This window comes from Vombatus ursinus, unplaced genomic scaffold, assembly GCF_900497805.2.
Source record: "Vombatus ursinus unplaced genomic scaffold, bare-nosed wombat genome assembly UNPS02014797.1, whole genome shotgun sequence".
Lineage (NCBI taxonomy): Eukaryota > Metazoa > Chordata > Mammalia > Diprotodontia > Vombatidae > Vombatus > Vombatus ursinus.
The window spans coordinates 1,640,713-1,662,417 of NW_020954575.1; the positions used below are offsets into that span (position 1 = coordinate 1,640,713).

The 21,705-nt window shown below is 49.3% G+C and overlaps 1 protein-coding gene across 4 annotated transcripts in view; it reads left to right on the forward strand.

Moving 5' to 3' along the window:
- MYO19 (myosin XIX) overlaps nt 1–21,705 on the forward strand; it is a 38,517-nt gene that overhangs the window by 7,257 nt on the left and 9,555 nt on the right. For 3 of the 4 annotated variants that reach the window (XM_027870377.1, XM_027870378.1, XM_027870379.1), the window contains exons 4-20: nt 1,190–1,328; nt 1,592–1,740; nt 2,229–2,342; nt 3,974–4,106; nt 4,660–4,729; nt 5,522–5,624; nt 8,713–8,809; nt 9,037–9,113; nt 10,242–10,332; nt 10,812–10,983; nt 11,131–11,204; nt 13,582–13,703; nt 14,059–14,172; nt 14,530–14,706; nt 19,057–19,203; nt 19,997–20,104; nt 20,258–20,328. In XM_027870377.1, the coding sequence (XP_027726178.1) occupies nt 1,190–1,328; nt 1,592–1,740; nt 2,229–2,342; nt 3,974–4,106; nt 4,660–4,729; nt 5,522–5,624; nt 8,713–8,809; nt 9,037–9,113; nt 10,242–10,332; nt 10,812–10,983; nt 11,131–11,204; nt 13,582–13,703; nt 14,059–14,172; nt 14,530–14,706; nt 19,057–19,203; nt 19,997–20,104; nt 20,258–20,328 (1,958 nt within the window). Of the gene's footprint in view, nt 1–1,189; nt 1,329–1,591; nt 1,741–2,228; nt 2,343–3,973; nt 4,107–4,659; nt 4,730–5,521; nt 5,625–8,712; nt 8,810–9,036; nt 9,114–10,241; nt 10,333–10,811; nt 10,984–11,130; nt 11,205–13,581; nt 13,704–14,058; nt 14,173–14,529; nt 14,707–19,056; nt 19,204–19,996; nt 20,105–20,257; nt 20,329–21,705 lie in introns of those variants that run through there. The other variant, XM_027870380.1, reaches the window with a different exon arrangement.

Genomic DNA, 21,705 nt, shown 5'->3' on the forward strand with positions numbered 1-21,705 from the left:
AAGATGTGCCCAGCTCTGTCCATACTCTTGTCAGTCAGATCCCTTGACCTTGTGAACAGCTTGTGGAACAGATGGCAGAGCTAACTGCCCATGTCCCCTTGTCCCTGCACAAGGGAGCCTTTTGTTGTCTTGGCCTCTTGAATTTAAGGACCTAAAGCAGCTGGCCAGCCTCCAACCTGCCATACCTTTATAGGTCTCATAATCAAACTGTTTTTGACTTTGAACATTGTCTTCAGATTTGATCACCTTAATTCCTAAGCATTTCTTGAGCACCTACCCAGGGCATGCACTCTGCTAGGCTCTGAGGATCTAAAGCAAAAAGGAAAACAGAGCTTGTCCTCAAGGAGTTTACATTTTACCAGGAGGAAGCCACATGTACACAAATTTTTAAAATTATGAAATAACTTTTTGGATATTTTTCAGGGGGGAAGAGTGGTAGTCAATTAAGGCCTTGTGTGAGAAGTTTGCATTTGCATCTTGAAGGGATCAAGGGTTCCAGGAGGTCAGGAGGAGGAGAACATGCCAAACTTGGGGTTCTCCGTCTTCCTACTAAGTCATCATTTCTGGGAAAGCAGTTATACCCTTCTTTTTCATTCCTGGGGTCTGAGATGAAGTGAAGAGAGAAGGGAGGGTATGAACTGGTGTGGATGAGCTCCAGGAGGGGAAAGACAGGAACATGAAGAATATCAGCAACCAGATGGGAGAGAGGGGAGAAGTTTGCCTCCACCAAATAATAATCTAAGACCCCCTGAGCTGAAAAGGAGACTTGCTGGGCTAATTCTAGGCCCCAGCAGCAAGGTGGCGAGGTCATTAGTGAATCAAACAATTTCTTTAGGAAAACCCTGGATGTGGGGAATGTGGGTTTTGATTTATAACCTTTTCAGAGTTTGTACTTGCCCTCCCTTGGTTCTTTCCCTGCCTTCTCCTCTTCTCCCCTGTCTGTTTGCCAGCCAGCTGTACTTACAAACAGAAGACAGGCTCCCAGACACTGGGTCTGGTTTGGGTTTTTACACAAATGGCTCTTGTAGCTTTTCTGTTTATTTGCACGGTCTGCATGTACAAGAATTTGAGCTGGTCCGAGCCCATAACAGTGCCTTGAGCTTTTCCGCACTAATGAGAGGAAAAGCAAGGACTGTGGAACTCCCTCCGTAACACAGTGCCCATTTGCCTTCTCCTTTCTATTTCCCAGGTCAATGGCCAAGAAACGAGCTCCCTCCCCTATGGCAATGACCCTCTCAGTAAAGATCTGCAAGTCTTCCTGGGAAGTGATTTCCAACTGGCTGAGCTGGATGACCTCACAAAAGTGAACCCTGTGACTCCAGCGACAGGTAGAGAGCAAGCCTCTGATGAGGTGGGAGGCCTCAGGGCGGAGTTGGCCCATCTTCCCTAGGTTCATCTTGCCCCAAGGCCCATTGGTGGGACCCAGAATCCCAAGCCAAGATTGCTGATTGACATCTCTCCCAGCTTGGGTCTCACAGGGCTGAGGCCACTAATTGTGAGGGGGAGGATGGGTTAGAGCTCTGGGTGTGCATGCATGTGCTCACTCACTCAAGCACTCTGGGGACTTCCATTAACGGTGCATCTGTCTCAGTCCTGAAGTGTCTACAAGAGAGGTACCAAGTGGATGTGTTCTACACCAATGCTGGCTGCACCCTTGTGGCTCTGAATCCCTTTAAGCCTGTCCCTTACCTCTATTGCCCTGAGCTGATGAGGGACTACCACACGACACCTCAACTCCAGGCAAGCTTGGCTCTCTCCTTCAACCCTTACCCTGTTGGTATCATGGCGTCACAAAGCAGCAAGCATGGACTTATGTGCTGGGCTTAGAGACTCACATAAGTGGGGTCCCTTGTCCCAGAGGAGCTCACGGCCTCCAGTCCAACACAGCTCCTAGAGGGGTGGTAGAGAAAACAGAAGGAAGTCACTAAGCCAGCGTATGAATAGCTGGAGAAATGTTGTCTTGATTGGGTTGCACCTCTGGGTAGGAGGTAGAGGAAGGGGCAGGGGAAGTAGTGATGGGCAGGCCTGGGAGGGGGGGAGATGAATCTCTTATCTCTCCAGAAAGTCTTCCTGCTGGGCTGGGCTGGGGGCAGCTCTGGAGAGGGGGGTGCTTCTAAACTTAGTGTTTGCAGCTTTACGCATCTTGGTGTTCACCCAGTGAATCACTTATCTCAGAAGAGAGTTTCTTTATGTGTCCCTTAATGTGTTGGGTTCCTTGGGTATTTCAGAAATTAAAGCCTCATATTTTCACCGTGGGTGAGCAAAGCTACAGGAATGTCAAGAGCTTGCTGGAGCCTGTCGACCAGTCCATCATTGTTAGTGGGGAGAGTGGAGCAGGAAAGGTAACAGACAAGCCTTGTTCTCCTTGGTGTTTGATTGTCTGCCCAGAGTGGAAGCTCTAGCCCCTTTTAGGGGTGTCTTTGGCTGCTTTCTCAGTCCCACATCCAGTCAACGCTATAGTAGGAGAGTCAGGAAGGGAAGGGAATAAGCATTTATTAAGTGCCTACTATGTGCCAGGCACTGTGCTAAGTGCTTTACAGATATCTCATTTGATCCTCATGACAACCTGGGAGGTAGGTGCTATGATTATTCCCATTTTACAGTTGAAGAAACTGAGGCAAACAGAAGTGAGGTGACTTACCCATGGTCACACAGCTAGGAGGTGTCTAAAGCTGGATTTGAACTCAGGTTTTCCTGACTCCAAGCCCAGGGCTCTATCTACTGTGCTCCCAGCTGCCCTAGAAAGAACTGAAGGTCAGGAGAGACCTGTGTCCTAGGCCTGGCTCTGCTGCTCACTAGGTGCGTGACTTTTGGCAAGTTAGGTTCCCTCTCTGGGCTTCAGTTTCCTCACCTGTACGACACCAGGGTTGACCTAAATGACTTCTGAGCACCCTTTTAGCACGAGCATTCTGTAATGTCATGATCTAGCAGATTGTGGATTATTATCCTTGGGGACAAGCTGGCTCCCCTCCTCCCAACCTGATTCCAGGCCTCCAAGGTTATGGGAAGGACTGATGGAGATGGGAGGGAGCCACTGAGAGGGTGTTACTGTTGAGACGGAGGCTGAAAAAGATTTCACAAGGCGAAAGCCAGAGAGTGGCACAACCAGTCCGAGCAGGCCTGCCCCAGAAGCCCCACCAGCACAGGCTGCATACTTCCTTCACTGTCCTCACCTAGACTACTTTCCTAGCCAGAGTAATTTGACTTTTAAAATTCCCTTTCACTCTATGGTCTCCCTTGATCACCACACCTTCCCTACATTCCTGAGAAGTAGGCAGGGCAGGCCCACCTCCCGGGGTGAGAAAACAGGCCTGCAGAGTCTCTGTGGCTCAAAGAGGGCCACCCGGTGAACTCCACTAGATGGGAATGTGGCTCTCCTCATGCCCCTGCCCCAGGCCTCTGGTGCCCCAGCCCTCCTGCTTCCTAGCCACAGTCATTAGATCAGAGATCCAGCCTGGAAGGGACCTCAGATGCCCTCAGCTTCCTTTCCAGGGCACACCAGTGTGAGTGGACCTTGCCTGGTCCTGTACTGGCTGTCTTTCCTACTGGGATGTTCTGCCTCCGTTTCTCTGGCTTCAGCTCATGATCGCCCCTTCTGCAGAAGGCCTTTCCTGGTCCCCCCACCCTACCCCCCAGCTGTCAATGCCTTCCATCAACTCTGTATATAACTTGTATGTACCTGATCCATTTATATGTTGTCTGTTAAGAATGTATGTTCCTCAGACACTTGATACTTACTAGCTGTGTGATCCTGGGCAAGTCATGTAACCCCCAATTGCTTCACCAAAAAAAAAATGAATATACATTCCTTGAGGTCAGGGACGAGGGTTTTACCTTTCTTTGTATTCCTAGCTCTTAGCACCATGCCTGGCACATAGTAAGTGCTTAATAAGTGCTTGTTAACTGACAGGCCCATGGCAGGGCCTGGGGAGAGTACTGGGCATGACCACCATGAGGCTGTCTTCTTCTGCAGACTTGGACATCTCGGTGCCTGATGAAGTTCTATGCCACAGTTGCCAATTCCTCTGCCTCTCAAGAGACACATAAGACAGTGGAGAGAATTGAGAAGAGAGTCCTGGATTCCAATCCAGTCATGGAGGCCTTTGGTAAACACGATCAGGCTGTCCTCAGCTGGCTGGGGACACAGCCTTTCTCTGCCTTCTCTAGCACCCTAGAGCCCCGTGATCCAGGGCTCCCTCAGCTTAGACAAACACAGGCACAATGGTATCACCATAGCTGGCAATGATAACGGCGCCAGAGGTCTGAAAAAGGACCTTGAGGAGGAAACTTGGCTGTTCGTGGGGCGGCAGACCACAACTGTTCTTGAACCAATCCTGGATTTAAAGACTGCCTCCCCACCTCAGAAAGGGGGACCTTCTTGCCTCTGCTAATCAGGAAGTCCTCACTCGTATCTGGCCTGAACCTCTTTCTTGCAGCCTGTGCTCCTTTGCCCCAGACCTGTCCTTTCTGACTGGAGGGCAGCTCTCTCCAAATGGGACCTTTGGGAGGGGAAGGGCCTGGAGGGACCTGCCACTGACTTCACCCTGGGATGTGGCAGCTGGAAGGTCTGGGCCTCAGAGAAGGAAGGCATAGAGGAGAAAGGGAGCAGGGACTGGTGACTGAGAAGAGAGGACATCAGTGACTTTCCTTCTTCCTTAGGGAATGCTTGTACACTTCGCAATAGCAACAGCAGCCGTTTTGGGAAGTACATCCAACTGCAGCTGAACAGGTAAAAGCAGGTCCTGGGATCCTGCACAGGTGCGGGCTGTGTCCTGGGCCATGCTGTGGGTCACCCCTGGGAAGGGGTGGTACTATGTGCTGGGATCAGAGAACCTGAGGAAGTGTTCCCCGGGGACCTAGAACAGGAGCACTGAAGAAGGGCAGGCCACCACGACCATGGATGGCCCTTGTTCTGCAGAGAAGCAGGCTGGCCAGGACACAGCAGTTTGGCTTGGGCTGATGTCCTCCAAACAAGGAGCCTGCCTGGCTTGGACACAAGGGTGGGAGTCTCGAGGAAGAGGGTACCAACAGAACTTGGAGAGGAAAGCAGAGCTTCTCTTTTCAGGTCCTTGCTTGCTCACAAGCTCCTCTTTCTGTCATTTGCTTAACAGCTCTGGGTCCCCCAACCCTGGTTTCCCCATGCTCCCGTCATTGGCCCTGAGTTCTGGACCTTGTGGCTTATCTGAGGCACATGTGTATCCTGGGTACACTCAGGATGCTGCTATCCCCTGGAGCCTCAGGCCTTCACTAGAAATGTATGGCTTGGCTCATCACAAAAGAGATATCCCTGTGTCATGGAGAGCAGGATTTTCTGGCACTAAAATATAAGCATTTCTAAATTCATGTGGAAAAAGTGACCCTCCTTACACCTTTTTTGCATGTAGCACTTTGAGGGGTAGGGGCTATTTACTTTGCTTTCCCCAGTCTTATCCACAGGCTTGGTGGGGATCATGGTCAGTCCATGGGGGGGGGCTAGCAGTCCCTGGACTTTGCATCCACATATCCACCTTCTGCTCCCTAGAGCTCAGCAGATGACTGGGGCCTCTGTCCAGACGTACCTCCTGGAGAAAACTCGAGTTGCTTACCAGGCCCCACTGGAGAGGAATTTTCATATCTTCTATCAGGTCTGTGCCAGGCACTGGGTTCCAGGTCCTGTCCTGGGGCTGTAAGTAATGATGCTCTTTGCTGTATCCTTCACAGCTGTTGATTTTTATAGCCCTAAAGGGACCTGCTGCTCTCCCCCTCCCCCTCCATTTCCAGTCACCTCTTTTAGGATGTTTTCTTAGACAAATTCCAGCTGGTTCTGGCCACTTCTGTTGTCCCATTGTTCTTCCTGTCACTTGTATATAGATCTACGCATAATTAACATAACTATTTAATAATGATGATAGCTGATATTAAATTACATGTTATAGTTACAGGCTTCTTTACATTTGATCCTCAGGATTAGACCTGTAGGGAAGACAAATATTATCCCCGCTTTGCAGGTGAGAATATTAAGATTCAACAGTTAAGTGATTTGCCCAGAGTCACTCAGTGATAAGTAGCAGACTGATGACTAGATAGAGATCTTCTAGTTGTGAATCCTGGATCATCTGTTAGACCTTTAATGTCCAGACTGTGAATTTATGCCCCACGAGATCCTCCTCTGATGGGTGTCAAAAATGTGTGAAGCCTGTGGGGGCAGAACTCGGGACAGATCACTTCTGACTGTGGAATAATTCTGATTGCCGGAGTTAGCTAAGGAAGAATCTCTTACTAGAATGTTTCATCCACGTTTATCAGATGTCTGCTGGATACAGGGCACTGTCATAGAGTTATGTCATAGATGACATAAAGTTTAGATCAGACAAGGTCTCTGTCCTCAGGAGCTTACAGACTAATAGGAAGATGAGCTATAAACACAAATGACTGGACTACCCAATATTATGTTTTTGAGTTGTGTTGGACTCTTTGTGACCTCATTGGGGGTTTTCTTGGCAGAGATACTGGAGTGGTTTACCATTTCCTTCTCCAGGTCATTTTACAGATGAGGAAACTGAGGTAGAGTTAAGTGGCTTGCCCAGGGTCACACAGCTAGTAAGGGTCTGAGGCTGGATTTAAACTCAGGAAAATGAGTTTTTCTGACTTTAGACCCAGCACTTAATCCACTGTGCCACCTAGCTGCCATTTGTTGTAAGTGAGAGAAGTATCAAACAAAGTACTTTGATGACTTGAGGGAAACGGACAGTGTAGGCTATTACAGACCAGAAGCATCGGGAAGAGCTTCTTGGAGGAGGTGACATCTTAGATGACTTTTAAAGGATGGAAGGGAATACTTGAGGCAAAGAAAGGGAGAGAAAGAATTCAGACATTCCAGACATAGGGACCAGCCTGAGCAAAGACGTGGAAGTGTGAAAGAATGGTTACCTACTCAGGAGCAGGAAATAGTTCAGTTTGACTAGAATGCAGATTATAAGGCCCAGGGTAATAGTCATTGGTCAGGAAACGTTTATTAAGTCCCTCCTATGTGCCAAGCACTGTGCTAAGCTCTGGGGATACAACTTTTAAAAAGACAGTCCTTACCCTCAAAGGAGCTGAAAAATGGGGTGGGGGGAGCACCAGAGGGCACAGCACAGGGAGCATGATGTTCATGGAGGTAAAACCAAGTAAAGCAACTGGTGGTAAAATTAATAATATGACTCTGTAAAGGCAGGGTGGCAAGGGATAGGAGACTAGTTCAGGCACTGGACTTTGAGTCAGTAAGTCCTGGGTTCAAATTGCTAGCTCAAATACTAAATGTGCAATCCTGGGCAAGTCTCTAAACCTCTTAGTTGCCTCAGTTTCTTCATATGTAAAACAAAGTAGTTGGACTCGATGGAAAATATGAAGTGATTGTACTAAGGTCCCTTCTCGCTTTACATCTATTATCCTATGAATGGAAAGATTGTGAGAGGCCCTGAAAGCTGAGCACAGGTGTGGAAACTTTATTCCGTAGATTCAGTGGAGACCACTGAAGATGTTTTGGAGCAGAGTGACATTAGCATCCAGATTTGTGACCAAACAAGAGTGTTATGGCAGCCATGTAAAGGTGCTTGAAGGAGGAGGAGGATTGAGGCAGGTGGGCTTGTTAGGAGGCTGCTGCAGTCGTCTATGTGGGTAGAAATGAAAGCCTGTGCTAGGCTGGTTGGGAGGGAGAAAAAAAGGAGGAAATAGGTGTGAGAGATGGTACAGAAAGGAGTGCAATCAGCGGGACTTGGCAGCCGAATGAGAGAGCCAAAGATAACCCAAACATGCAGAAATGGGTGGACTGGGTAAATGGTGGTACCAGGGGAAAAGAGGAGCTCCGTTCAGAAGATGTTGAGCTTGAGCGGTCACCTTTACAACCACGGGGACAGTCCTATATCCATTAGAGAGGTGGGGCTGGAGCTTATGGGGAAGTTCCAGACTGAAGGTACAGATTTGTGAGTCATCTCCATAGAGGGGGTGGTTGAAGCATAGTGAGAGAAAGGCCGTGGGTAATACATCATGCATTCGAGGGGAGAACAAGGAGAATATGGGGTATTGAAGCTAAAGGAAAGGAGAAAGTGTCCAGTGAGAAGGAGGTGATCACTTGTGTCAAAAGCAGCAGAGTCAAGGAAAATGAGGACTGAAAAAAGCCTAAGAGATTTGGTAATCAGGCGTTCTGGGTGACCTTTGAGAAAGCAGATCCAGTCAAGTGGTGGGGACCAAAGGCATGATGCAGGAGGATTGGAGGAGACCCCAGGCCTGGTAAAGAAATGGAGGCACTGGGTACAGACGAGCAAAAAGGGGAGGAGAGAAGTGGAAATGTAGCTGCCTCAAGGCTAGAAGGAGTGAGGAAAAGCTTTCCTAGGATTGAGGAGACCGTGCATGTTTGGAGACAGATGGAAAGAAACTGCTGGAAAAAGAGAGAGAGAATACACTTGGGAATGGGGGAATGACTACCAAAGCAAGACCGTGGAGTCAGGATAGGGATTAACCTCAGATTACTTATTAAGCTATTGTTTACCACATGAGGAATAGGATGTGAAGCAGAAGTTCTCCCTGTGTGACGTTGGGAGCTGTCTCTTCCTTTCTTTTTTATCTTTTAGTGTCCCTTACAGTGCCCTACCTTCAGTGAATATATCAGCCTTCTGCCTACAGGCCCTCATCTGTGGGGTTCACATATAGTTATGCATCCAGGCATCTCATTGCACATTTTTGGTTCCCCAGATTACCAAAGGAGCCAGTTCAAGTGAAAGGTTAGAGTGGCACCTGCCTGAGGGAGCGACTTTCCATTGGCTGCCCAATTCTGAGAGGACCTTGGAAGGTAGGGAGCGCTCTGGGCTTTTGGGTCCTGGTGTGGCAATAGGCATGTGAACTGAGCCCGATACACCCAGACTCCATCACGCAATTTGGCACCTGGATTTTGGGTTCTATTCCTTGTCCCCCTGTCTCCTCGAGTCTGGGACTCGGGAGTCCCAGAAGCGTTGGGTTGGTTCTAGGACAGTGTAGTTGAAGTCCATGTCTGACATGGGTGTTTTGTTTTATTTTCAGAGGACTGCTTTGAAGTGACCAAAGATGCAATGCTCCACCTAGGCATTGACCACTCCACACAGAACAACATCTTTAAGGTCAGGAGAGAAAAATGAGTCCCTTAATTTAGGGAAGGAGATTAGAAACCCCCTGGACAGGAGATTCTGCAACTGGAAACACCTCCCTTCCTGACATGGTGCCTAAGACTTACCCCTCTTGAGGTGATAGGATCACCCAGTGAACTAGGGTGGCTGAACTCCAGGGAGATGGTCTATATTCCTTCTGATACATGATGGCTATAATGAGGTCTCTGCCAGTGCCTTGGGGCCAGCCAATGGGTACATAGCCCCATGGAGTTCTAGGCTTCTCAATCAGTCAGCCAATAAAGATTGCCTGGCAATGACTGGGCCTTAGCAATCATTGGAATGAGCAGAGCTTGCCTGCGTATGGGTAGCAGCAGCCCAGGAATAGGCAGGAGTCCCCCTGAACAAGAGGGGTCTGGTTACTGCAGGCCCAGTACCAAAAGGCTGAGACTCAGGAGGAGACAGTCACCTTAGGTGGGGCAGGTTCAGAGCATTAGTGAACAGGGTCCAGTGCTGGTCCTAGGGCAGAGGTGGTGCACCTTTAGAGTTGTTTTTAATATTGCCCGCTGTCCTTGAAGAGCTTTATCAAGGAAGATGTTGGAAAACTATTAGAGGATCATGCCCCTGGCCCCTTGGACTTGGCAGATCTGGACTATTCGGGCCTGGGTACCCTGAAGCTAGCTTTCACTCTAGGGGTCCTGCCTATAAGGTTGTCACGCTTAGTTGATTGAAAGCAGTAAGGCATCTACTAGGAGGAAAGGATTCACTGTAGCTGTCAAACTCTTTCTGTCCTCATCTAAATAGAAATATGAGGTGCACAGTGGTGGAGAGGAGGGCAAGAGAGAGATAGCCCACCCCACCCCCCAGCAGAGAGATTAAAAATGTAACCACCTGGGACTTGGCCAAAGAGAAGCAGCTCTATCAGCCTGCCCCTGCAGCCTCTAGAACAAGGAGGGAACAATCTTCTTCCCCGAAACCAGAGGTCATAGGGTCTCCCTGTTGTCCACCATTAGTGGTAAAACTGCGGTGCTAGCACACAAAAGCCTTTGCAGGTGGGCATCTCCTCCTAGGCCCAGGGCTTTGATTGGTCTCCAGGAGGCACAGTCCCCTACAAACCTGAGCTCCCTCCTGCTGTTCCTACAGATCTTATCAGGATTGCTACACCTTGGGAATATCCACTTTGATGACTCAGAGGATGAATCCCAGGTTTGCCAGCCACAGGAAGATGCTAAATGTAAGAGGGGAAGGAGCTCATTGCCCCCTGTCTGGGGTCCCTAAGAACTCAGGGTTAGCTCCCTAGAGCTGAGCTTGCATGCCAATGAGATAGGACGCGTCTGACGTGGAGCCATGGCAGGCCAGTGCCCTGCAGAGTGGGGAAAGGAGAGTTAATGTCAGGGGAGGACTGCTGAATCTGGGAAAAGAGGGTGGGGAGAGAAGGTGGCATTTGAAGCCTGATCCGGATCCCCATTGCAAATGAACAATGAGCGCACCATCTCCAGCCCTTCCCACCGCTACCCTAGTCCACTGTGGTGGGCGATGGCATGGTGATGAGGAGTCTGGTTGGAGTGGGCCCTCCACTGGGGGGCTGCAGGGAGATCCGAGCTCCTTCCCCCAACTCCTCCAGCACCTGCACATCCAGCAGGAGCCTGGGGGTTTTGCCATCCTCACTGACCCACTCCCTACAGATAACCATAGCTGTGGTCCCCAAACCAGGTTTTGTGACGACAACGGCCTCTCTACTCCGGATCCCCAAGGAGGAACTGTTGGAGACGCTCCGAGTTCGAACGATCACAGCTGGGAAGCAGCAGCAGGTCTTCAGGAAGCCCTGCTGCCGGGCTGACTGTGAGACCCGCAGAGACTGTCTGGCCAAAGTCACCTATGCCCGGTGAGTGGGCCAGGCCAGCCCCACCTCTGGCCGACAGCTGTGGCTCTAGCCTCACTGGAGTCATGCAGACCTCGGGGAAATCCTCCCCAGGGGGCACTGCTTCACTAGGCCCCTGCCCTCAGAACTCACCATCACTCCCCTCCACAGGTTGTTTGACTGGTTGGTGTCGGTCATCAATGGGAGCATCTGTGCAGAGCCCTCCACCTGGACCACTTTCATTGGTACTGTGTTCTTCTGCCTCCTCTCCTCTCTGACTCGGTTGCCTCCAGGGCCTCCCTAACCCAGGCCCCTCCTGAGGGCCTTTGCTTTGCAGTGTAGGAGACTGGAAAGAGCACTGGACCAAGAGTCAGGAAACAGGGGTTCTAGTCCCAGCCATGCCAATGAACTCCCTAAGTGACCTCAGGCAAGTCACTTCCCCGGTTTCCCCTTTTGAAAATGAGGGGTTTAGACTAAATGATGTCAATCCACAAGCATTTATTAAGGGCTTACTCTATCTGCCAGGCACCATGTTAAGTGCTGAGGATATGAAAGAAAGGCAAAAACAGTGTCCCTGCCCTCACGAAACTCCCATTCTAATGGGGAGACAGCATATGAAAAACAAGGTACATCCAAGGCCTGTGTGGAGAGGATGAAAAGTAATCTCAGAGGGCGAGGTATGAGCAGCTGGGCATACTGGGAAAGGCCTTTGTAGAATGTGAGGTCTGAGCTGAATCTTGAAGCGATGAGGTGGAGATGAGGGGAGGGCATTCGAGGCATGGGGAACAGCCACTGCAAAGGCATGGAGATGAGAGACGAAGCCATGTGTGTGAGGAATGGCAGGAAGGCCCCACGGCTGGGTCACTGGAGGACGAGGAAGAGGCCTCTTCCTCGTCCTTCAGTGACTTGGCCACGTGGTGACAAGCTTTACAAGCCCGGGTCTGCAGCCCTTCCAGCTCTGCTCCACACAGCACCCAGAAGGGCACAGGTGTCTCTAGTGAAGAAACAGTCATCTCTCCAGCTCTTTCCGGTGGGTGGTTCTAGTTGATACATTGCCAAGCCTAGCCCGGATGTTAGACTGGACAGTATCCTCTCACTGCCCCTGCCTCCACCCAGTCTCAGCAGTTCTTCTATAGCATCTCTTGGCCCTGTCCCCTTCTCTCCATTTCTATGCCACAACCACCCTAATATAGTCTTTCCTGACGAGTCTCCCACACACTCATCAAAGTGAGAGAAAGTCTAGGTCTGACCATGACACTCTGTGATTCAAGAGGCTTCAGTGACTCCCTGTTGCTTTTAGGATACAAAACTCTTTTAAGATACAAAAGTACAAATTTTGCTTGGCATTTATAACCCTTCACAATCTGGCTTCTGTGTCTCCTTCCAGGCTAATTGTACACTGCTCCCTCCACATACTTTCTACTTCAGCCAAATTGAATGACCTTCCATTTTCCTGCCCCGTGCCTGTGCCCTTCCTCTGTGCCTCTTCACCTCCAGTTCTTTTGAGACATAAGTCTCTCTTTAAAGCTCAACCTATGTGCACCTCCTTCAAGAGGCCTTTCTTTGATTTCCCTAAGTTCATGTTTGCTAATTAACATACTATGTTATCGCCCTAGTAGGATGTAAACTGCTTGAGGCAAAGACTATTTTGTGGGGTTTGTTTTTGTTGTATCCTTGGTACCCAGGGTAGTACCTGATAAAGTGAAAACTTAATAAAAATGTATTTAATTGAGAAGAGAACCAAAGAAAAAGGTACTGGTGAGTCGAGTTGACTGATTATTCGGCTTCTGTAGACCCACAGGAAAGCCAGAGGCCAGGTATGAGCCATCCTCTTGACTCCAAGGTCCTCAGACCAGGTCTCCTCATTGTAGCAGCACAGGTTTGGGGCTGGCAGGGACCAGAAAGTCATCTAATCCAACCTGCTCGTTTTATAGAGGAGGAGATGAAGGAACTTTACTAGGGTTATCTGAATTTGAACTTGAGTACTCTGGCTCCAAATCCAGGGCTCTTCCCACTCTCCCACACCTTCAAAATGTACCCCCTCTCCCAGAGGGTCTTCACCTGGGTCTGTGAACTTTGGGGTGGCGGAGATGTTAGATTTATAAAACTGCATTTCAGTATGATTGGTTTCCTTTGTAGTCCTCTGTACTTTATTTCATGTATTTTAAACATTCTGACAATGGGTCCATGCTTTAAAAAAAAAAAAAGGTTATGAATTCCTGCATTAGGTCCTGGTTCTTTGGGCAGTGGGGGTACAGCATTGCTGGTCCTCCTCCTTCCTACCTTTATGGCAGAATGGGAGCTTTGAGATGAAAACTCCATGGAGAAGCCTGGGTGTCCGATGTCTGCCTTGGGCACGCAGAGAGCCAAGGTGCTCCCTCTGGGGAAGGAGGGTTTGCTTTACACATCCTAGAACAGAAGCGTTCCCACTGACTCTGATATCCATCGCACCAGGCTCATGCCAGTGGGTGGCCCTTGGGACACCTGGCTCCAGAATTGTCGGTCTCTAGCTGGAGGCAAGCTGCAGTTTTGGCCTCTGGGGAGGCAGCTGTCCCCTCACCCTCCATAGTAACTGTGTGTTTTCTCCCCCACCCCTTGTTGCTGTAACTGTCTCTACCCCAGGGCTGCTGGATGTGTATGGGTTTGAATGCTTCCCCAACAACAACCTGGAGCAGCTGTGCATTAACTACGCAAATGAGAAGCTGCAGCAGCACTTTGTGGCTCACTACCTGCGGGCCCAGCAAGTACGGAGCTGGCCGGGGGTAGGGGAGGGGGCGGAGGGAGAAGCAGTGCAGGGAGGGCAGCTGGCCTGGGGCTGTGCAGCTCTGGGCCCCTCACTCTACAGGGGGTACGGAGCTGTGGGCAGGGGGGGGGGAGTGGTGCAGGGAGGGCAGCTGGCTTATGGCTTTAGGTGTCTCTGTGCTCTTGACTATAGCCTTCTGGTAGCAAGGCAGGATTTCATCCTAAGCTGCTTAAGTGCCCAAATCTGACTGGACCTATTCCCTAGAGGCCAGAGCACAAGGCAGGTGTCCAGGAGCATAGGGCACTTCTGCTCTGCTCCCCATGCTCACCCCCAACCCTGCTTTTCTACTGCACCAGGAGGAATATGCTGCTGAGGGACTGGAGTGGTCCTTTATCAGCTACCAGGACAATCAGAGCTGCCTGGACCTGATTGAAGGGAGCCCTGTCAGCATCTTTTCCCTCATAAATGAGGTGAGAAGGGAAAGGGGCAATGGTCACTGGGCTGGTGGATCCCTTGAGCTCAGAAGTTTTGACCCTCAGTGGGCTAAACCAAGTGGACACTGAACTGAGTCCAATGTTGTAAGGCTCAGGGGCAAGGGCAGGGAGGACAGAGACAGAATAGGTCAAAGCTTTGTTATTTGTCAGTAGTGGGGTTGGCCCAGGACCAGCTGATGTACTTGCAAGAGAGGGATAAAGGAAGGGAGGAAGGAAGGAAAGAAGGTTGGTTAAAATCACAGAAAGTAACTGGCACAACGTAAGTGTAAACTGTCTTTGTTCTTATGCTGTCCTCATTCTCCTCACTGACCCAGCCCTGTTGTCTGTGTGCAGGAATGTCGTCTCAATAGGCCGTCCAATGCCACCCAGCTCCAGACCCGAATTGAGAGCACCCTGTCCAGCAATGCCAGTCTGAGCCGAAACAAGTTCAGCAAGGACACCAACTTTATCATTGCCCACTATGCTGGCCCTGTGCAGTATCAGATTGAGGGCATGGTGGAGAAAAATAAGGTCAGAAAACAGCAAGGGAAACCTGGATCCTTAGGGCACAGGGCACAGAGGGTGGGTTTCTCATGAGTCTGGAGTTGGGAGGGGAGGGGGCAGCTTTCTCTGGAGGGGAGAGAATGAGTGACCTGAGACTGTGGATGCTCTGCCCTATCCTTGGAGGGGTGGGGGTCCTGCAGCAAGATCTCAGAAGCTATGGGTTGTGCACTCAACTCTGGATTGTTGACAGGGATAATGACCTTTACACAGAACTTTTTGCAGAGAGCTTTCACAAATGCTCAGAGGTGAAAGAGACTTCTGAGGTCATCCATAGGTCTGTTCTACCAGATCCCTAAAGGGTAGTCATTCAGCCTCCTTGACATGGAGACGTTTAGTGAGAGGGCACTCCAGCCTCCCTTGGCAGCCTGTCCTGACTCCCAGCACATTCCACCCGCTCCCCTTGGTCCTCTCCTCTAGGGCCAAGCAGAGCACATCTAATGTGCTACTGGGGTGGCAGCCTTTCAGATACTTAGCAAAAGCTCTCATGTACCCACCCAAGCCTTCTCTTCCCTGGCCAATCATCCCTAGTTCCTCATCTGGCCCATTCTCTGGTCACCTACGCTGATTGCTGTCTGGTTTGTGAATGTCTTTCCTAAAATATGGGCCCCAGAACTGAATCAAGTTAGTGAGCATTTATTTAAGTGCCTGCTCTGTGCCAGACACTGCCCTGGACTCAGGGGACAAATGTGATCCTAGAGGCAGTAGGGAGCCACTGCAGTCTACTGAATTGGAGAGGGGCATGGCGAGATATGCCCTTAGGGAAGTCACCTTGGGAACTGTGCAGACTAAGAAGGAACCCCAGTGAGGAGCTTAATACAGTGTGAGTGGTGAACTGGGGTTCATGTGGGTATAGAAAGGGATAGGTTCAAGACATGTGGAGGTAGAAATGAAAGGACTTGGCAATTGATCGGATAAGTGGAGTGCAGAATGCAGGAGAATGCCAGATTGCAAGCCCTGGAAGGATGTGTCCTCAGCAGACATAGAAAAGATCAGAAGAGGGCTCAGTGAAAGGTAATGAGTTTTATTTTATATATGTTGAGTTTGAGGTGTGTATGGGACACCCAGCTTGAAATGTCCAATAAGCAACTAGTGACGGAGGACTGGAGCTCGATGTGTAAACCCAAGAATTTTCATGTCTGAATCATGGCTAATCCTGGAAGGGCCCAGGACTGGTCTTTGGGGTGGGATGCAGTGAGGAGCCACGGAATGAGAGACTGAGAAGGGACGGTCAAGGTAGGGAGAGGGAGAACCAGGAGAAAACAACAGCACAAAAAGAGAGAGGAGAGTATAGACAGCAGTGTCAAATGCAGCAGAAAGGTCAAGGAGATGAAGATTGAAACACGCAGAAGTGAGTTTCTCCAGTCCAGAACTGCACAAAAACATGGCCAGAAGTTGGTAGAAGCTGGAAGAAAGGGGTTACACCTGGGAAGTCAGCATATGTGCAGGTAATCCAGCCTGAAGCTGACAGAGACAGAGAAGAGCCATGCTAAGGAAGGTAAACCATCTAGGAGCCAACCAGCACTCTGAGCAAGGGTTTGCGGGCCAGTGGGAGCTCCAGTAATTGGGGACCAGGCTTGCCTGCTGGAACCAGGATAATGCCGTGCTGGGCATAAGCATAGGAGAGAGTGGGGTTGCTGTACAGGAGACCAAGGTGATACCCACTGGAGCTTGCCAAAACCACACAGGGGATGGAACCTACTCCTGATTAGGGATTGTGTAAGGGGAAGACAGGTGCTTGTCAAAGCTAGAATCCACAGTGGACCACCAGGAGATTGAGACCTAAACCAGGGAGTGGGAGTAAGGTAGAGGGTGGGGTCTAATACCAACCATCCCACCCCCTACCTCTACCCTCTATCAGCAGCAGTGTTGGCATCCAGACTTCAGAAGGGACAGGACCAAACAAGGCCTATGTAAACCTTTCATGAGGGTATAACATCTGGAGGCTGGAAGTATGAGTAAACAGAAGGGAACACCAAACACAATGAAAAAAGAAGAGAGTAGCCCTTATAATAACAGATTCAGAGAAAAAGAAAAAAGAATGACTTGGTCACAAGAACTGCAGGTTGTGGCCTGGAAGAAATGAAGCGCGAGGGATTAAAAAAACAGAAGGAGAGAGAAAACACTACCAGATTTAGCAGTGAAGAGATCATTGGTGTCTTTGGAGAAAGCAGTTGAGTGAAGTTGGAAGTTAGACTGCAGGAGGTTGAGCGGTGAATGAGAAGAGAGGAAGTAAGTAGACGATTAAGAGTAGAGTCTGGAGAAAGATGAGATTGGAGGGGCAGCTAGGCGGCACAGTGGATAGAGCTCTGGCTTTGGTGTCAGGAGGACCTGAATTCAAATTCGGCCTCAGACACTTGACACTAGCTATGTGACTCTGAGCAAGTCACTTAACCCCAATTGCCTCACCAAAAATTAAAAAAAAAAAAAGATGAGATTGGAGCACATATTGAAGGATGGGCCTTGGCAAGAAGGGCCACCTCAAAGGGTGTTGATGGCAAAGAATTTTGAGATGAAAAGAAAGGGAAAGAAGGGCTCCCACATCTCATCAAAGGGTCTCAGTTTTCTCAGTAAGAGGCAGGGGCCTCTACTGGGAAAGTGGGGTAAGGGGAAGGTGAGATAGGCTTGAGGAGAAAGGTTAGGAATCATTTTAGTGGGGAGTGAGCTAAGGAATCAAGTAGGGAGAAATAAAAGGACTGCCTTGCTGCAGTGAAGGAAGTCCCAGTTGAAGCTGAATAATGTGAAGTTATAGTATACCAAGTTAGCATGGTTGTGTGTCTTCCAGCTCTTTTGGACAGCACATGAGTAGAAATGGATGAGGGGTGTGGTAGGAGTAATTTGAGGTTAGGTTTGGGAAAACATGATCAGCAACCGGACAAGGGGGCAAAAGATTCAAGAGTAGAGGATGGTGTGGAGTCCAGTTGGTAAACAACAGCTCCAGACTGGGAGGGGTAATGGGATTGGAAGAATAAGTGAGGCAGAAGAATAGGTTTAGGTGGGGGAAGGCATAGGGAGAGGTGAGACGATAGGTTATGGTCAGATCAAAGCATTTTAAAATTTTGATCATAAAAGTAGAACCCTTGTAGGTGATGATGACCTATGTCTCTGTGTGTGTGTGTGTGTGTGTGGCTGAGATGGCCTGAAGGAATAGGTCATGGGACCAAACAGAGGACCTTGAAGAACTGGGATTCTGGGGAGTTTAAGGGAGCATCCACATGAATGTGAGATTCCCCTATGGCAGGAGTTGGGGAGGAGAGCTAGGTACTGAACTGCTTGAGAAACAAGCTGTAGCAATAGCCACTGTTCTCTCGATTGGGTGATACATTTAGGTAGAGCGAATCTCAAAGGAGAGGCTGCTGAGTGATGGTGACAGGGAGAATCTGGAAGAGACACTGGGGGGCAGGGAATATTCTAAGTTCCCTTCCAAGATCAGTGTAATAGAGGCGGGGAGGAGGATATGAGAAGAGATGGAGAGGATGGCCAGGTGTACCATAGGGGCCACAGCGGTGGGGAGGGGGAAGCCAGGGCCTGTGAGAGCCCGGAGATGGAAGGGGGCAGAGCACAAAATGAAGGGAAGTTTGTTAGCTATGTAATAAGAATTCCAAAGGGCACAATGAGGGAACAAATAGAACTGGAAAGGTAGGTTTCAGAAGGATGAGGATGAAAGAATGGAAGTGGGGGAGAGGGGGGTACTCCTCAGCAGCTAGGAATTTATTATCATAGAGTCTGGGAGAGTAACAGGTGGTAGGAGTTTGTCAGATTTAAGTAAACAAGTATTTATTAAGTGCTTATTGTGCACCAGGCACTGTGCTAAGCATTGAGGATACTAATATGAGCAAAAAGATAGTTCCTCCCCTCAAAGAACTTACATTCTAATGAAAAAAGACAAGAAGATGGTACCTAAAAGGAAGGTGAAGGATTGGGAGGAAGGAGAAAGGAATGGTAGAGAAAGTCCAGGAGAGTCAGGAGATGTGGCTGGGCAGGATGTTGGCTAGCAGAGAAGCTGAAAGGGAAGGGGCAACTCCATTAAAGATGGCACACAATGAGAATGCTATTTCCCAGATGTGGTCTGAGCTGGGCCAAGTAGAATGGGATGTCACCTCACTAACTTATCTCCTGGTCCCTAGAAATCCTCCAGTAACCTAGACAGACATGGATTTAGGCCGTGTAGGGTCTTTGTTTTTCTTCCAATGTTTACTTGCTTTAAAACCTACTTCTTTTTAGGCCCTTCTCTGGGTCTCAGTTTCCTGGGGTTGGATTAGATGGCCCCTGAGGGTCCCTGTGATCTCCAGCTTTGGCCACCTTGTGCTGCCCCCACAGGATCCAGTTCCGCCAGAGCTGACTCGGCTCCTGCAGCATTCTCAGGACTCTCTGCTCCAGAAACTGTTTCCTTCCCAAGAAAAGGAACCAAATGACCTTTCAGGCCAGAGCAGAGCCCCCGTGGTTACTGTGGTCTCCAAGTTCAAGGTAGGTCTGGTAAAGCTGAAGGGCATGTCTAGGACTTGGAGCTTTCCTGGGCTCCCATCTTCATCTCAGATACCCCAGGAGAACTAGCTAGTTATTTGCTGAGCAGACCCCTGTGGTGACCTAGCCACTGGCTGGGATTGGGTGGGGAGAGAAGGGAAGAGAAAACCCCCTCCCCCTCTAGGGGAAGTAACGATCTCCTTGGGGGAGGAAGGACAAAGACAACTCTTGATACTTACAAAGCAAATAGAAGGAAATGTCATAAATCTGACCTGCCCATTGAGTGGTGAGAGGACATAGGACAGCATAGAAAGAGGAACAGCCTAGGGGAGGGGATCAGGGAGGGAGGGGAGGGACACAGCAGAGGAATGGCTAGGGGGAGGGGAAGAGACCTGGAGCAGAGGGATGGGCAGGGAGGTACGTGGATTATTGGGGGGCGGGGGACACCAGGGAGGGACACTGCAGAGGAGCAGCTGGGGGGGGGCGGGGGTGGCAGAGAGGGAGGGGAGAGACCCAAAGCAGTGGAGCAGGATGTGGGGGGAGAAACCCAGAGCACAGGAAAGGGTGGGGGGGAGGTTTGGCTTGTCCTGAAGCATCCCAGGAATACAGCCATTATGCCATGGCTGCTTGCTCTTTGGGGCCATGCTGGCAGCTCTTTGGAAGGGTGGGCTCAAGGTACCTCAGGGGTAGTGAGGGGCAGAGAAGCTTCAAGGAACCAAGAGGAAAATGAGGTCAGCTGCTGGTGCCCTGTCCAGCCTGGCCCCTTTCTCTCTCCGCTCACCTGGTCCCTCCACAGAGCTCCCTGGAGCAGCTCATGCAGGTCCTACACAGCACCACACCCCATTACATTCGCTGTATCAAGCCCAACAGCCATGGCCACGCCCAGAGGTTCCAAGCAGAAGAGGTGATTGTAACTATGGGGACCTCCTCCCTCTTCTTCCTCCCTCCTTCCCCTCCTCCCTCTCCTTCTTTCTTCCTCTTCTTCCTCCCTCCTCCCCTTTCTTCCTTCTCCCTCCTCATCTTCATCCCTCCCCCCAATTTGACATATCCCTTGCAGGTCCTGAGCCAGCTTGAAGCCTGTGGCATTGTGGAGACTGTTCACATCAGTGCTGCTGGCTTTCCTATCAGGTGAGTTCAAACCAACACCAAATACTTATCGCCTACTCTGTTATGAGATGAGGTATATGTAGTCCCCACCCTCAAGCAGCTTACATTCTCAGTGTACAGTGTACATGTCACCTGTGTAATGCCGGCCTGTGTGACTGAGTGAAAGAGATGTTGAGAGTGCTTTAGGAACATTGGAGTTAGGAGAGCACCCTTTCGGCTGGGGTGGCCCCAAGAAAGGCTTCGTAGAGAAGGTATGGCCTGAACTGAGCCCCAAGGAAGGTCTGTAACTCTTCTGTAAGACAGCAATCTTAACTATTATCTCCATTTTCAAACAAAGACACTAAGGCTCTCAGACTGTTTTCAGTCATCTCTCTAAACAGTCAAAAATTTTTGAGCCATGTGCCCCCCAAAATATATGTGTACTTATAAATTACATACTTTTACTCCTGTGTTAATAATTATATGCATTATAAAATGTATTCAAAAGCTGCAAATCAAAAAAGGATAATAGAGATGAAAACATTTTGAAAATAATGTTTTATTAACAATACAAAAAATCTTTTTGCTCACTAAAATAAAGATATTTGTAGATGACAGCATTGTTATTGAAAATGCTTTTTTAGGGGCAGCCAGGTGGTGCAGTGGATAGAGTACCGGCTCTGGAGTCAGGAGAACCTGAGTTCAAGTCTGGCCTCAGACACATAACACTCACTAGCTATGTGACCCTGGGCAAGTCACTTAACCCCAATTGCGTCACAAAAAAAAAAATGCTTTTTTAAAAAATCTTGAGGGGCAGCTAGGTGGCGCACTGGTTAGAGCACTGGCCCTGAAGTCAGGAGGACCTGAGTTCAAATCCAGCCCCAGACCAAACGCTTGACACTTACTAGCTGTGCGACCCTGGGCAAGTCACTTAACCCCAATTGCCTAAAAAAAAAATCTTGGTTATACTTTGTGACAGTATTTCAGAGATCTAGTTCTATGTTTTTTGTTTGTTTGTTTTGAGGCAATAAGGGTTAAGTGACTTGCTCAGGGCCACACAGCTAGTAAGTGTCAAGTGTCTGAGGTTGGATTTGAACTCAGGACTCCAAGGTCAGAGCTCTATCCACTTCGCCACCTAGCTGCCCCTTCATTTTATTTTGATACTTGGTTTTAAAGCTGTTATAGTGAAAAAGATACCTTACAAAGATCCATAGATCCAGATAGGAAAAGTGCATCATTAGCTCTGCTTTCAACTTGTTTTTGACCCCTCTATCAATTATGCAGAGGTTTTTATTGGAATTGAATTAGTTAATTTCCATATTCACTGATGTCAAAAATTGTTCCTGAAAAATAATAAAATTCTACATTTTGACATTTTAAACACGGATTCAGGACTCACTGTAACTCTTCATTTGGAAG